Genomic DNA, 17,249 nt, shown 5'->3' with positions numbered 1-17,249 from the left:
GAAGATTGATAAAGGTGTAAAAGACGATTGACTTGGCTTAGCGAAATGATGAAGATTGGCAAGCCTTTCAGTTCGTGGGCTAAGAAAACCAAACAGGTAATTGCGTGTCATTGCACAGTATGACTAACGTAAAGGGTCCTGTATTTTGGGGGTAAATGATTTCTCACGTTAACTGATAATCCGCGGCACGCTTTTTAATGCTATGCTGATATAGCCAGTGGCTGGTACAACGGGTTTGTTTAACTCGTGTGTAAACTTCATGTGGCGCCACAACAACCAAAAGGCAGATGACATCCAAATCCCTTGAGAGCGAATGACGAGGAATCATAAGAGGAGACTGCTTCCGAAATTATCTCGCGGGACTTTGATTTGATCCACCTGTCGGTTCTTGCAGTTGCATTTGCGTGTGGTCACAAAAACGTAACATATATTCAAGCACAGCCGTTTAAAAACAAGTGATTTTAAGCCATTCAAACACAAACAACAGTGCGTCCGCTGTTTCTGTGTCAGAGGAGCACGCTAGCCGCGCATTCGTTTCTCATTGAGCTTGTGTTGTACGTATTTTTGCCGCTTTATTGGCCTTAAATAACACATATGCCTCAAAAATCCCGTCTTTGCAAATATCCTCATATAAACACGACCATTTAGGTCTTAGAAGAAAGTAAACAGCAGAAACATTGCGCACAAACTAGCACATCAGCGCTGCCTCTATTGTAACATAATCATTTGTTGATAAAGGTACAGTCATTCAATTTACAACTGTCACTATTGCAAAAACTCTTTAGTGTTGCTTTAACGCATGTGTTAGCCATGGCGTGAACATTGTAAACAGTTTATTAAATTCTTCTGAGTAAATTTTGGCCACAAGTTAGATGTTGCTTATCACTAAACCAAAAATCTGTTCAGTTTCCCCAGCTGTAAATGCGATTGGCTGGTCATCATCATGTCAGTTTATTATAATCAAGTCTTTTCTTGCTTTAATAAACTGACATGATGATAGCACGATGATAATTCGTATAAAGGCCTTTTTAATGAGTAATGCCCCTAGCTGGGATACATATTTTGAGCATTTTTTACAGTGTATCCCTTTGTTAGGGAAACTTTTTAAAATATTTTTTTAACAAATTTTATTCCATTTATATCACATCACTTACAATATGTACAAACAAACTGCTGTGCTCCTAGGTGTTTAAACAGCATTAGATGTTTCGATTGAGTGTATAGGCATTCATGTTAGCAAATAAAAGTATTTTTGATAAACAAACATTTATATAGTCTTTGTACAAACACTGGTGTGTGGGTAAAGGATTTATTACAAAGATCTTGGAGTTCCTAGAAGTGACCACAGGAACCAGTGGAAATGAAGCTTATGAAAGTTTGACATTGTTTCCTTCCTTGTACTGTTAACAATACTGAGGTGAGAAAAACAGGAGACAATATCACAAGGCAACTGGCCAAAAACACCACCACAGCTATTTTAGAAGGACTTTTCTTTCATACAGTAGTTGCGCATTCATTCATCGTTCAGCAAAAACCTTACTTCTGAATCCCCCCTTAAGCTCCAATGTCCGAGTGGCTTGTGCTGGCGTTACTGAGCTTTCGGTCTTTAACAGCAGTCGTGCCCGCGTTGTCGGCCACTGTGTTAGCCGGTGCACTCGCAGGCGCTGAAGAGATACGACTGATCATGGCGTTTATTAGGTTATTGCGGAAGCTCTTGCTAAGAAAGTTGTAGAGGATCGGGTTGGCAAGGCAATGAAAGAGCGACAAGCATTGCACCACGCTGAATGAGAAGTACAACACCGCGACCGTGTTGCAGGAGAACAGGTGAGGATGCAGATCGTCCACCGTCAACATGATCATCACAAAGTGGTACGGCAACCAGCAGGTCACAAACACCAACGAGTACACGTGCACCAACCAAACATCTCGTCTGTTCTGGACGTCCGGGGCTGTGCGGACAGCTCGGGCAATCAGTATATTGCAGGTGATGATGACGGACCCCGGGCCCAGAAACTGGAAAATCAAGCAAATGAAAGAAATTGACGTGTACCATTCCGTGTGGTTGTCCTCGGGCATCATGTAGCAGCCCGGTTCATCCCATTCTAGCAGATCCATGTGAACGTTTTCCAACAAGGCCAGCACGAGGGACAGGAGCCAGATAATGGCAAAGAGCAGCCAGCGACGTTTGTGGTGTGGTGGGAAGCAGGCGGGCGCATTGGGCCGGGTCAAGGACAGATATCGCTCCAGGGTCATGAAGGCCAGGAATAAGGAGCTGCTGTAAAAGTTGATGACGTACACAAGATGTGTGACCTTGCAAAGGAAATGACCCCACAGCCAAACCTTGTCTAAGGTTACCTCCAGCATGAAGAATGGCATGGTGAAGACCACCATCAGGTCAGACAGGCTCACATTGATGATACAAAACAGCACGCCGTTGGCCGAGTGCCTTCGACGCCAGTTTACCCAAACCACCAGGCTGTTCTCCGCCAACCCCATCACAAACAGCACCAGATAGAGGAGGAATAGAGCGATCCGGCGGTTGTCATCATTCAGGTGGATGGTGCACTCGTAAACGTACCATGGCGTGCCATTGTAGTCGAACGATGAATTGTGAAGATCACCTGACATGTTCTGCAAAGAAAGAAGAGTTGAACAAATGTTTTGGAAACGGTTAAGTTGAGGCATGATAAAAGTTTGTTTCAGCCCATGGTTGAGTGAAATATGGATAAACCCAACCGGTTAGAATTTCCAGGTTAGGTTTGACACAACCAGAGTTTGAAACAAGCTAGCATTTTTTTGGGAGGGGGGGAGTAAAACTGTATGAGAGCTGGAAAAGTGATTTTATGAAATAATGGCAGCTTGTAAAATGACCCAAAAACAAAAATTGGACTTTGTACTTCTCTGAACATCCTAAGAGAAATATTTCACAAATACAGTACCAGTCAAAAGATTGCATTTACATTTGGAAACACTTGATTGAGATGTCTCCAATGATCTTACAGTTGCTTTGGAGCATTTCTCAGATCAGAAATACAAAGTTCGAGAAACACTGAATTAGGACAACCGATTTTGAATTTATATTTACTAAATATCAAAAATGTATATTACACTTTACAATCTAAAAAATGTTAGGTTGTTTTAACTCATAGTTGGTTCAAATATGGACCAACTCAACAGTTTTTTTTTTTTTCAACCCAAATCCTGAGTTGTATCAACCCATAATTGGGTAGCAACAACTCAGCATAGGGTCATTTATAATCCAACAGTTGGGTTTGTCCATATTTAACCCAACTATGGGTTAGCAGAGACTCGATGTGTGCCATTGGTGCTATGCCCACACATTATCAACTGCAAAGAAAGCTTTTGAAATCACTTTACTTTTAAATAAATATGTCATAAACATTTTATCCTAAACCCCATCACTGTCTACAATATTTCATTCTAATCCTAAAATTCAGATCAGGAGAGATGAAAAAATATCAGGGATAAATGCAAATTAAAGTTAAGGGTACTCACCTCGCACGACTTTAGCAGATGAGACTTTTGGGGTTGACCCCTCTGAGAACAGTCCTGGAGAAAAACACCAAAGGATTTGCTTTACTGGACCGCTGTGCAGGTTTAAGCCAAACGTCAGCTCGTGTGGCAAGATAAGTTCTTTCTCTCTCTCTCAAACCCCAGTCAGCACTATCATCAGACTCACAGGACATCCTCACAGGACAGGAGGGGGTTGAATCCAACAGGAAAACTTTGAAGAATCTTTTGATTGCAGATGGTATCGTGAATATAACTGGAGAGAATGTTTGTTTTTTGTTTGTATTGATGTAAACAATCTGTGGAGCCAAAAAGGAATTAAAGAGCTTGCATGAGGGTGTGGCGTAATAACTAAATGCGGATTATGCACAATCCCTCAGGTGTTTATGTTACAGTGCATTCTTTTGCACAGATTGTGGAGAGCAATCCAGCCAATTCTGTGGAATGGTAAATCTTATTGTTGGCTCAAAACGTAACATTCAAACATGCAGGAGGAATTTTGTAAATGATTTATTGCCCAGAACCTTGCCAGTGCCATGCAGCTGTATTCTCTTACACAAGTCATATAATTCCTTAAATGTATTTTCTGTAACACCACAGTTTAAGTGCAGTTTATTGGAATAACGGAATAAATTGGAGTGCAATTATTTGGAATAACGAATTCAAAGAACAAAACTGATTCAATATAATTGAAAATCCTTGGAGAATAGCTCTGAAACTCTAAAAATGAACAAAAACATTTCGCTAGATTTTGCCTGATATGCTGAAATAACACAATCCTCAGCAGGACAATAGCAGGAAATGCTTTTGTGACTGAGGGGCAAGTGAGTGGCGGGCCGTACGAAAGAAGTAGGAAGCCAGCCATACATCAAATCCCAACATCCCAGACGGTCAGTTTACAACTACTCCAAAAACACGTAGTGCATGTCTAACAATGATAATTAATTAACAATTAAAAAATTAAAGGTCCTAAGCTGTCCCAGATATTCAATTCAATTTTATTTATATAGCGCTTTTCACAATACTTAATTGTTTCAAAGCAGCTTTACATTAATAGAAGCAGTAAAAGCACAGAAAAACGACAGATAGCACAACATAATACACGATAGCATAAGCAGTCAAATTTGCTGCGGCTATGACTCGACATTATAAGCGAGCGTATTACTAATGTAACGTCTAGAAGAGGAAGCCAAGTTAAGCCCAAGAAGGCTGCCTCCCCGGGGTAAAACACCCCCTAGGAAAAAAACCCTGGGCTGTTTAGCCGATGAAATAAAAAAAAGTCCTAGGAGGGAAAAACCCTTGGGAGATATATATGTATATACACACATATAAACGGATAAGGAGATTAAGCGGAGATTAAGCTGGTTCTGTCGGTGATTGTTGGTCAGGCATCAGCTGGGCATCACGTTGAAGGACGACCAGTAGATCAGAGGTGTGCCGACTTTCACATCTACCGGAACTGGGTCTGTTTGTCCCATTGTCCTGGGGGACGAGACAAGGAGAGAAAAACAAAATCATACAACTTTTGCATACCGTAACTTTTGTGCTTGTGGGGATTGAACAAATCTGATCTTACTTATACGATTTTACCATTTAATAATTTGGCAGATGCTTTTATCCAAAGGGACTTACAATGCATTTTATCAGTATGTGTGTTCCCTGGCTGTGTTCAAACCCATGAACTTTTTGCCCTGCTAACACAACGCTCTACAATTGAGCTATACGGGGCATTTTTATTAGAAAACCCAATGTCACATGGCCGAAGCAAATCGTACAAAAACATTTGTGCTTTGTGATTTTGGGCTGTTAGTGAATAAAGTTCTGTTCTGAACTTAATGTTCCCGCTCCTCCTTGTAGTACAAAAAATTGTCAGCAGTTTGCGAGACGACTGGGTTTTTTTCAACACGCTCCCCATTGTTAAGGCTCCATCAGTGGAACAGGAAAGAGTTTGTCAGCAAAATTGTGGCTTCTGGAAAATTCGAGGGGCTCTGGACATCACTGCAATGACCCCAATTCTTAGCACTGTCAGAAAAAATTATCAAAATATGTAATGCAGCTGATGCTGGGGTTGTACCCTTACAAAAAGTACACCTTTGCACCTAAAGAGTTCATATTAGTAACTCAGAGGTGCCTATTGTATTGGTACCAAATGTATACATATTTGTACCTTATACAGTATAAGAATGTTTTTAAAGGGTACTGACCAAAGCTGGGGTACATATTTTGACTATTTTCTACAGCGTAACCATTTAATTGTTAAAGAAACTTTTTAAAAGAAATGTTTGTTGTAGCGTTATCACTTTTCCATTACAATATGCTCCAAGACATTTAAACAGCATAAGATGTTTCGATTGAGTGATTCATGTTAGCAAATAAAAGTATTTTTATTATACAAAACAATATATTTGTACAAACACTGGTGTGTGTGGGTAAAGCTTTTATTACAAAGATCTCGGAGTTCCTAGAAGGGACCACAGGAACCAGTGGAAATGAAGCTTATAAAAGTTTGACATTGTTTCCTTCCTTGTACTGTTAACAATACTGAGGTGAGAAAAACAGGAGACAATATCACTAGTTACCAGGCAACTGGCCAAAATTGCCTTGACAAGGCCATTTTAGAGGGACTTTTATTTCCGGCAGTAGTAGCGCATTCATTCATCATTCCGCAAAAATCTTACTTACCCCCTCCCCTTAAGGTCTCTCTGTAGTCATGAATTGTATCAGTAAAACTCATCTTTGAACATCATAATAGCAAATGTTAAAGTTTTACCTATCACAATAATTTCTTCATGCTTTAAAACAGCATGTATGGAACTTTACACGCTTGCCTCATTTAGAATACGTGGATCTATGAATATGGTAATTAGTCCCCGCCTCTACTCATTCGCACAGCTCAGGCATGTCCCAAATGGCGCACTTCATGTGGACTTTTGGTCTCGTGGCCTTAAATTCTAAAACTAAGATTTTTGAAAGTTGTATTAGTTGAACAGCTGTGTTGTCTATAAATCAATCTGGATTCCGCAAAAAAAACACAGTACTACAACAGCTGTTTTGAGAAAGTTTTAAATGACATTGTGGGATCAATTGATAATGGTCATTTTTGTGCCTCTCTTTTAATTGATTTATCTAAGGCTTTTGACACGGTGGATCATGACATACTGTTGCATAGACTTAAAAGTGTTGTTTTATCAAGTTATGTCCTTTACTGGATTAAACATTATTTAGGTGAGAACTCAATGTGTACATATTGAAAGTTGTCTATCTGGTTCATTGGTGACTGCTAAAGGTGTTCCCCAAGGATCCGTGTTGGGGCCTCTTTTATTCACTATTTATATAAACAATCTTGATTATGCAATACAAGATGCTAACCTCCATTTTGTGCAGATGACACTGTCATGTATTGTAGTGCTTCTTCTGGGCAGCAAGCTCTGTGTAAACTTCAGTTATCTTTTGATGTCATTCAGTCACGGCTTTCCATGAGTATGCAGCCCCGTTTGACTGGAATCTTATTCAATCGAAATTGAAGTTGCAAAACTTTCTTTTTATGGACCAGTTTGAAGCAGCTATTTGGCAGCTGGAAGACGAATGAAATGTAATTGTTTTTAACGTTGTATTGTGTAAGTCTGTTGCTGAACTACTTGTACTGCTGCTCATCTTGGCCAGGTCCATCCTGTGAATGAGATTTTTAATCTCAGTGTTATACCTGGTTAGATAAAGGTTAAATAAAAAAGTCTAAGAGTCTGTAGGGTGTCCCATCTGTCATTTTTAGGCTCATCAGTGTCCCCTTTGCACTCTTGATGTAGTCTTTGGTGTAGCCCGCAGGCTCCACTCACTTTACCAATCCGAGTCCTTGCGAAAGAGCAATCAGACAACATATGGGAGGAGTTCACACTGATGGGCAACTTCTCTTCCTATTTTCGGCGTGACAAGTCAGTCCCAAAATACGACTCCAGTGCGCCCTCGTGGATTCGTGTCAAGAGTCCATAAGGTCAGCACTGCATGATGCGATCAAAGTGTGGACTCTGAGGAAGTCCACAAGTCCGGAGTGTCCCATTTGGGACAGGGCCTCAGACTGTAGATATCAATATGCAAATTAGTCCCCGCCTCCACTATTTCGCACCACCTCGGACCATAGACTTAGTCGGTCTTATGTCATAGCTGGGGTTAACCCATATAGCATACATCAGAGCCCTTTAGAAAGAACATTTTGACAACAGAAGTCCAAAAAGCTCGCCCATCATGTGATTCATGGAGACTTCAGTTAGTTCCTGAAAGCTCCATAGTGAACTGTTGAAATACAGTGAGTTGGAGGCAAGAGCTGTGTGTTATTTACTGAACCAAAATTTAAATTGACTTTACATGTAATTAATGATCAGGCTGTAATGACAGCCCTCTGATCCAATGGGCATATAGCTCCATTTATTCCAAATCATCACTCAATTTTACTGTACTAAAGTTGCATGGACATTTATCTCTACCCTGCTTTTACGAACACAATTTCACATTTTGGAAAAACTGTACCACTGCTCTATTGCATATCATATTTACAGTTCTAAACTAAACATCACAATCAAAGTAATATTTAGCTCTCATTTCATATCCATTGTGAGCCATATGTACAGTTATGATCTTGAGGAAAATGAACCATGGTTTTAGTCTTGAAAAAGTGCAATACTTTTGAGCAAATCACCTTCTGTATGAAGCTGGTGAAATATTTTGCTGTCCATTCTGTGTTAAAGGGACAATAAGTAGGATTTACCCCCATCTAGTGGTGAAATTGTATTTTGCGTTCAAACGAATATTGCTCTCCAGCGCCTCACCTTTCCAAATGCGAGCCGCAACTACGGTAGCCGCCATGCAACCACTGATCTCCTTGTCCGTTGCAGCTGGTTCATGTGTTCTGAATGAAAACGCGTTGTGGAAACGCGTTGGAAGGCTAGTGCTTTTTGTCCCTCTCTGCTATTGTAGTTTATCAATACAGCGGAACGACATGGAAGCCTCCTTGGACTTACCCGTTCAATGTAAGTAAAGAGAAAAAATTCTAAGATTACAAAGAAACGTCAGATCACTGGCACCAACGAGGACATAATTATGAATAAAGACATTGATTTTGATTAATTAAACACTTAAAATCCTACTTGCAGTCCCTTTAAACACCCAACATACAGAGTTTATTTTTTATTTAGTTGCAGTTCTCATTTTTTACTCATTAAAGTCAGTGAAGCAGCAGTTAAAATGTATATGCGCTTTTTGGAGGCCCCTGCAGCAGGTGGTGCCCTAGGTGACTATGCCTAGAAACGGCCCTGCTCGCATGTTAAATGAATACATTTCATTCAAAGTTTAATCTCATCTATGTTAACATAGCTGTGTAGTGTTATATTATGTTTGGCGACGTGTAATATCACACAGAAATCTACTCGCAGATTAACATGAATAATTACAGGTCCTTGGAGGCTCACAGTTTTTATCAGTGGCTATGGGGGAGTGTTAAATCAGGGCGCTGTATCTGTCTGTTTATTCAGCTTTATTTAAAACTTCAGATTTGGGTTTTAAAACTTACTAGAGGTGCAGAATGCCACACAGCAACATTTCTGTATTGCACCAAGCAAATATTTGTCATGTTCATCACAAAAAGTAAAGCGTCTAATAAGGTCTACGCGCATTGATTTGAATGTTTTGTTTTCCCCACTATGTTTTTGTGGGCGTTCCCAGTCATGCCGACAAAGTCTATAGATATATATGGTAAATTTAAATGGATGCTACATTCTGCAAGTTCAGTTTCACATAACGCATACGTGAACTGTGCGTTTGCAGCACTAATCTTTAAGCGCTAGGGGGGAGCAGGGGCAAGAGTACCATTTTTTAGAAAAACATAATTTTAATTGTAGTTCTAAACGTAGTTTTGAGAGAAGCCTAAACATTCAGGTCTGTCAATCATCATTATGGGCGTATATAGTAAGGCAACCTTCCGGCCTCCGGGTCAAGCTGCGATTTTCCGGCATCCCTCCTCCTCCCCATCTCCTCCTTCACTGCTCTCTTTCTTCCTCTGTGCATTTCTGTTGCAAGGGGGGGTTGAACTTGGGGCTCGAGCCCCGGCCTCAGGTTCGCTCTCTCTGAAAGTTCAGAGCTCAGCTGTAGAGCTCTCTTCGAGGACAGCAAGCCAAGTTTGTTTACCATTAATCATTAAGATCTGAATGCGCAGGCGAACTATTGAAAAGATAATGTTTTAGACAGAGATATATTTTTGGGTGTGGTCAATAGCTAACATGTGTAGTCTATCGATAACAGGTGGAATTAAAAAATGTAAAAGGACTTCATTATAAGTTCACTTTGAACATAAGTAGAGAATTGTTACCCTGTCTGCTAGGACGAAAGTAACACGCAGGTGGGTCAGAAGTAACACAACTGAACAAGAGAGATTTTTGTGTTACACTTGTTGTTAGTAAATATACATGACTGTAACCTTGTTTATATGTAACTGCAAACATATTTTTTATTTATCTTTGTAAAAATAATAAAATTACATTTTCATTTTGAATTTCAGTTTCTTCAAATGCAACCCGGCAGTACAAACTTCAATTGTTGAGAATAAAACATTTTTTTCAACAGTTTGAACAATATGAAAATTAAATGAAATCAAATCAGAATAATATACATTTTCAACATAATGCAATAGTATTTGCAGCGGGACAAAAGTAACAAGTGTTACTTTCGTCCCGACAGGATCTTCTCACATTTAAACATGATTTACTTTTATTTTGAAAAACTCTGAAAAGACAAATTTTAGGATATGTTAGAGCACTAAATAACCTGTAGATTAATCAATACTGTTACACATGAAACACAATGCGTTATAAGAAAAAATTATGTCTACATGCTGCATCCGCACGTTCAACTGTGTTGATTTGATTGGTTAAATGTTTGTGACATTGGAAACCAAGCCGATTTTAAACCGTGGGAATGAAGAATATATTCAGCAATGGTGTTGAATGATGAATTTGAACATGGCCTGTCTTAAAACACATTAAAAACACCACAAAGACATATAAACAACATTAAAACCTAACCCCCCCCCCTCATTGGGACTTTAAGCTCCAATGTCCGAGTGGCTTGTGCTGGCATTACTGAGCTTTCGTTCTTTAACAGCAGTCATGCCTTTGTTGTCGGCCACTGTGTTAGCCTGTGCACTCGCAGGCGCTGAAGAGATACGACTGATCATGGCGTTTATTAGGTCATTGCGGAAGCTCTTGCTGAGAAAGTTGTAGAGGATCGGGTTGGCAATGCAATGAAAGAGCGACAAGCATTGCACCACGTTATATGAGAAGATCAACACCCCGAGCAAGTTGCAGGAGAACAGGTGAGGATACAGATTTTGCACCGTTATCATGATCATCTGAAAGTGGTACGGCAACCAGCATGTCACGAACACCAATGAGTACACATGCACCAACCAAACATCCCGTCTGTTTTGGACGTCCGGGGCTGTGCGGACAGCTCGGGCAATCAGTATATTGCAGGTGATGATGACGGACCCCGGGCCCAGAAACTGGAAAATCAAGCCAAGGAAAGAAACGGCCACATACCATTCCGTGTGGTTGTACTCGGGAAACATGAAGCAGCCCGGTTTGTCCCATTCTAGCAGATCCATGTGAACGTTTTCCAACAAGGCCAGCACGAGGGACAGGAGCCAGACACTGGCACAAAGCAGCCAGCGGCGTTTGTGGTGCGGTGGGAAGCAAGCGGGCCCGTTGGGCCGGGTCAAGGACAGATATCGCTCCAGGGTCATGAAGGCCAGGAATAAGGAGCTGTTGTAGATGTTGACGACGTACACAAGATGCGTGACCTTGCAAAGGAAATGACCCCACAGCCAAACCTTGTCTAAGGTCATCTCCAGCATGTAGAAGGGCATGGTGAAGACCACCATCAGATCAGACAGGCTCATGTTGATGATACAAAACACCACGCCGTTGGCCGAGTGCCTTCGACGCCAGTTTACCCACACCACCAGGCTGTTCCCGGCCAACCCCATCACAATCAGCACTAAATAGAGGAGGAATAGTGCGATCCGGCGGTTGTTATCCTTCTCGTAGAAATCAATGCAGTGGTGAATGTACTGCACCGTGTCATTGTTGTAGTCATACGATGAATTGTGAAGATCACCTGACATGTTCTGGAAAGACAGGAGAGTTGATCGAACACAAGCCAGGATTTTTAGAGCACATGTAAAACTGGGTGAGAGCTGGAGAAGTGATTTTATGAAATAATGGCAGCTTGTAAAACTGCTACCACATTTGCGTTATTTCATAGTTTTGAATAACTACGAGTTTACTATTATTCGATAATGTGGAAACATTTCCAAAGTGTTTCCAATGTTTTGTAATATATATACATTTCCGCATGGCAAAACACATTTTGGATCCTTTACATTGTATTCTTCATAAAAGCCACTTTGAATACTACTACTAAATAAATTATGTGAACCAAACATTAAGATTAGGACAAACAATTTTGAATTTATTCATATTCCCCAAATATAAAAAAACATTTATATTTTACACTAAAAATGTTGGGTTAAGTTGGGTCAAATATGGACAAACCCAACAGTTGGGTTCATTTCAACCCAAATGCGGGGATGTTTCAATCCATAAATGGGTAACAACAAGCCAGCATATGGTCACTTATAACCCAACAGTTGGGTTTGTCCATATTTTACCCAACCATGGGCTAGCAGAGATTCAATGGGTGCCAATGGTATGCCCACATTATCAACTGCAGAAGAAGCTTTGGAGTAATATACAATAAACATTTTATCCAAAACCCCATCAATGTCTTCACCCTTAATTATAAAATAATAACATCAGGGATAAATGCAAAAAAAATTGTCCTGCTTCTTACACCACAAAAGTTTAGGACACTCACCTCTCAGCACGTGTTAAGCAGATGAGACTTTTGGGGTTGACCCCTCTAAGGTGAAACAGTCCTGGAGAAACAACACCAGAGGTTTTGCTTTATTGCAACACTGTACAGGTTTGAGCCAAATGTTGGCTCGTGTGGCACAATAAATTCTCTCTCTTTTTCTCTCTCTCTCTTACAAATCCCAGCTGCACTATCATCAGGTCCACAGGACATCCTCACAGGACAGGAGGGGGTTGAATCCAACAGGAAAGATTTGAAGAATCTTTTGATAGCAGATGGTATCATGAATATAACCGGAGAAAATGTTGTTTTTGTGTGTATTGATGTAAACAATCTGTGGAGCCAAGACGGAATTAAAAAGGTTGTGGCGTAATAACTAAATGTGGATTATGCACAATCCCTCAAGTGTTTATGTTACAGTGCATTCTTTTATACAGATTGTGGAGAGCAATCGAGCCAATTCTGTGGAATAGTAAATCTTATTGTTGGCTCAAAACGTAACTTTCCAACATTCAGGAGGATTTTTATAAAATATGTATTGCCAAAAACTTTGCAGGCACCATCCTGTTTTATTCTCTTTTTCACAAATTTTACTTAAAACAAGACAATACTTTTACAAGATATTTTTTAGATGTACAATAAATCTTCAGTGACCCCAGAGTACATATGTGAAGTTTCAGCTCTAAATACCACATAGATCATTTATTATAACATGTTAAAAGTGACACTTTGTAGGAGTGAGCAAAAATGTGCCGTTTTGTGTGTGTTCTTTTTAAATGCAAACACTGATCATCATAATGGTGGTTTGTTGAAAATGAAACTCAGTAAAAATATGCATTTGGCAGACACTTTTATCCAAAGAGACTTGCAGTCAATCTACAAATATTTTGTTTATTTTTATCAGTATGTGTTCCCTTGGGATTGAACCAACATGACATTTTTACAAGGTGCTTGAATTCGTACTTTTGAAATGCAAATACTGATCACCATAATGGTGTTTTTTTGAAAATGAAAAGTTACTGGGTTGATCTTTTTCACATTTATTAAGTTGATAGAAGCACTGATATGTCTCCTTTAACAATTAATTTTTTATAATACCATTAAATTATTTGGTAACACTTTACTTGAAGGGGTGTTCATAAGACTGATATGACATCTTCATGACATGACACGTGTCATGGATACGATTCATGAAGAATTTGTGTGTCATTTGCTCAATTATGTCATTTTTAATGCAAAGATGACATTGGTTGAGATGTCTTTGTTTTGACAACTTGACATAAACCAATACATCATTACTTGTCATTACCAAGACAAATCAATCTAGGCATCATAGTTTAGGCGCCGCCACTGAAAATGCTCCGGTCTCCTGTCAAGGTGAGTCTTATGAACACCCCTTCAAATAAAGTGTTACCAATTATTTTCAAAACATTTCAAATACCACAGCTTAAACACAGTTATTTTGTTGTATATGGATTAACTAATTCAATGAATCTGAACATTGACAAACTGATTTCGTATAATTGATAATCCTGGAGAATCTTTAACAGCTTTGAACCTTAAAGGGGTCGTATTATGAGATTTTTTAAAAATGTAAAAAAAAATCTTTAGTGTCCCCAGAGTATGTATGTGAAGTTTTAACACAAAATACTCCACAAATAATTTATTATAGCATGTTAAAATCGCAAATTTGTAGGCCTGAGCAAAAGTATGCCGTTTTTGGGTGTGTCGTTTAAAATGCAAACACTGATCACAATGATGGTGGTTTGTTGTAATTGAAACTCAATTGTGCTGTCAAATATTTTTTCTTTGCACGAAATGGTAGTGCTGTGGTTGGATAGTGCAGATAAAGGGGGCGGTATTATTGTAATTCGCCTTGCTACCTACCTCACAAAACAGGCGAAATCTGAACGACCTAATTTTTCAAATGCTTGCAGAAAACGGCTTACCCAAACAAAGTTACTGGGTTGATCTCTATCACATTTTCTAGAAGCACTGAGGACACAATTATAGCACGTAAACATGGAAAAAGTCAGATTTTCACGCCATGACCCCTTTAAAAAATGAACAAAAACATTTCGCTAGATTTTGCCTGATATGCTGAAATAACACAACCCTCAGCAAGACAATAGCAGGAAATGCTTTTGTGACTTATGGGCAAGTGAGTGACAGGCCTTACGAGAAGGTAGGAAGCCAGCCGTACATCAAATCCCAACATCCCCGATGGTCAATTCAATAACTCAACACACAAAGGTCCTAATATGAATATTTAGGTACAGACATGTGGTACCCACATGTAGGCTACCTTTGATAATATGAACTCTTTAGCTGCAAAGGTGTACTTTTGAAAGGGTACCATTCCAGTGACAGCTAGGGACCATTATTCGGATACTTGCTAATCTTATTTAGAGATATCAGCTCTTTGGGTTAATTGTTTGGGTTGAATTCACTGTTTGCCTTTATGACTACGTAAAATTTATTTGAAAATGAAAAATCTGGCCAAGATGGTCAGCAAAAGAAGCATGCTACTTCATACTAAATACTTTACAGTATACACTAGTACACTAGTAGTGCTTCCCAATCCTGGTCCTCGAGGCCCCCCTGCCAGAAAGTTTTAGATGTCTACTTATTAAAACACCGGATTCAACCCATCAGTCTCCTTCAAAAATGGTAACACGTCTCCCTAACAAGCTGATGAGTTCAATCAGGCGTGTCAAATAAGGAGACATCTGGGAGGGGAGCCTCGAGGACCAGGACCGGAAAGCACTGCACTACCTACTAGTAGTATGCATTGTTGTCAAATTACCTTTTACATTACAATAAAAATATGCATTTGGCAAGCGCTTTTATCCAAAGCGACTTGATCTATATTTTTTATCATGTGTTCCCTTGGGATCGAACCAACCTGATCTCAAGGAATTTTATGAGGTGCTTGAATTCGTACAACAGAAACTCTTCTAAATCTCAAAGATAATTTAACCTGAAACATTAAGAAGTCTTTCTTTTTTGTTAAAAACACAAAAAATAGCGTTTAATTTAAAATTTTACTCTCCAAATGCAGTCCCATGCAAAGCATGCTGGGAAGTAGAAGTCCACTGCCTAGTTAGTTATATTTACTTAAATAATTCAAGTAGTTTCAACACTGTCAAAAATAAAGGTACGAAGCTGTCACTGGGGCAGTACCCTTTAAAAAAGGTCCTAATATGTACCATGTAGGTACAAGTATGTACCTTTAAAGGTACATTTTGGTAGTTCAAAGTACTAATATGCACTCTTTGGGTAGAAAGGTGTACCTTTTTGAAAGGGTACTGTCCCAGTGACAACTTTTGTACCTTTATTTCTGAGAGTGAACACAAAATTTATTTCTTACAAATTTGAGTGCATTTTACATGATAAAATTAAGTGAAATTTACTCAATAATCTTTTAATTCAGAATTACTTAAATTTTTTATGTTATTTTTACATTTTTTAATAGAATTTAATAATTTCTTTTAAGTTAAATTTACTAAGGCACAAAATAATTTTTTTTCAGTGATTATACTGTTTACTCATTTGGCAGATGCTTTTACCCAAAGGGACTCACAGTGTATTACAAGGTATACATTTTTATCAGTATGCGTGTTACCTGAGTTCGAAACAAAGCAATTTTTATAAAAAAACCAAAAACAACGTCACAGGTCTGAAAAGCAAATTGTACAACACTGAAAAATATTTTTTTCAATTTACTAAATTTATTTAGGCTACAATTCTGCCCTCCAAAGGCTATGTGCAGTATCTACGCAAACACTGAAACTGAGAAAAATGGCTTTAAAGTTTTTTACACCAGCCAGTCAAACATGTTACTGCAATTTTGGCACACACATTTCTCTGAATTGGGACAAAATTTAACCAGGAGACTTTGTCACAAGACACAACAGATCTCACAAAGCCCATTTTAACCCTTAACTCAATTTTGACCAAATGCGTAGTTACTGCGCTTTCGCTTTGTAGGGCAGAATTAAATAAACAATATTAGGAAAAATAAAATAAAAAAACTTTTGTTTAAATGTAGCTTAAATAAATTGATTGCAGTCAGTTTTTTTCAGTGAAGTTTAACCTCGTAAAATCACTACCAATTACCATAAGTTTGTTTTGATCTAACCTATGACCTCTTGTTGCTCATTTTTATTACATTGCAATCAGTGTGCCGTGTTTACTCATCTTTTTATAGGCCAATTAAATTGCAGTAATTTATGATTGTTTATTTTAACCCAGGGTTAAAATCGACCTAAATCTATACAGTAAAGCAGTTTAGTGTTAAAACCCTTGTTCTGAACTCAACGTTCCAGCTCCTCCTTACAAATATTTGTAAGCAGTTTTTTGAGATGACCCCATCATCCCCATTGTTAAGGCTCCATCATTTCATCAGTGAAACAGGAAAGAGTTTGTCAGCAAAATCGTGGCTTCTGGAAATTGCGAGGGGCTCCTCAATGCAATGACCCCAATTCTTATCAGACTTGAGTATAAATACTTCATGATGAGCTTTATATAAGAAACTAATATAATAGTGTTGCATTACTTTTACGGTACATCACAAATATAATGTATTACCCTGATGATAGTGTGGATTACATTAATGCTTTCATACACACAGTTTGGACACACCTGACCTATAGCATGTTTCCTACATGATGTCAAAAACCTTTTAAATGTAAAGTCTTGCAATGCATATTGATTTTCAACTAATGTAATAAAATATAAAATGATAACATTTATTATAATATGGTGTTAACGCCAATACAATTGTGTTTATTGTGCATTAA

The 17,249-nt window shown here is 38.8% G+C and overlaps 2 protein-coding genes across 2 annotated transcripts; both read right to left on the bottom strand.

The window, feature by feature from the left end:
• Positions 1 to 776: 776 nt before the first annotated feature.
• LOC129431334 (G-protein coupled receptor 182) lies at positions 777 to 3,797 on the bottom strand. Its single transcript, XM_055189180.2, has 2 exons — positions 3,517 to 3,797; positions 777 to 2,631 (listed from the first exon to the last, which is right to left on the bottom strand). The coding sequence occupies exon 2, from the start codon at positions 2,626 to 2,628 to the stop codon at positions 1,555 to 1,557; it is 1,074 nt and encodes a 357-aa protein (XP_055045155.1). The 5' UTR covers positions 2,629 to 2,631; positions 3,517 to 3,797; the 3' UTR covers positions 777 to 1,554.
• A 6,215-nt stretch (positions 3,798 to 10,012) lies between these two features.
• On the bottom strand, positions 10,013 to 12,829 carry LOC129431426 (G-protein coupled receptor 182). Its single transcript, XM_055189331.2, has 2 exons — positions 12,451 to 12,829; positions 10,013 to 11,701 (listed from the first exon to the last, which is right to left on the bottom strand). The coding sequence occupies exon 2, from the start codon at positions 11,696 to 11,698 to the stop codon at positions 10,619 to 10,621; it is 1,080 nt and encodes a 359-aa protein (XP_055045306.1). The 5' UTR covers positions 11,699 to 11,701; positions 12,451 to 12,829; the 3' UTR covers positions 10,013 to 10,618.
• Positions 12,830 to 17,249: the final 4,420 nt, after the last annotated feature.

This window comes from Misgurnus anguillicaudatus, chromosome 13, assembly GCF_027580225.2.
Source record: "Misgurnus anguillicaudatus chromosome 13, ASM2758022v2, whole genome shotgun sequence".
Taxonomy (NCBI): Eukaryota; Metazoa; Chordata; class Actinopteri; order Cypriniformes; family Cobitidae; genus Misgurnus; species Misgurnus anguillicaudatus.
Note: the sequence above shows the minus strand (reverse complement) of the source record. Positions and strands in the feature narration are given on the sequence as shown.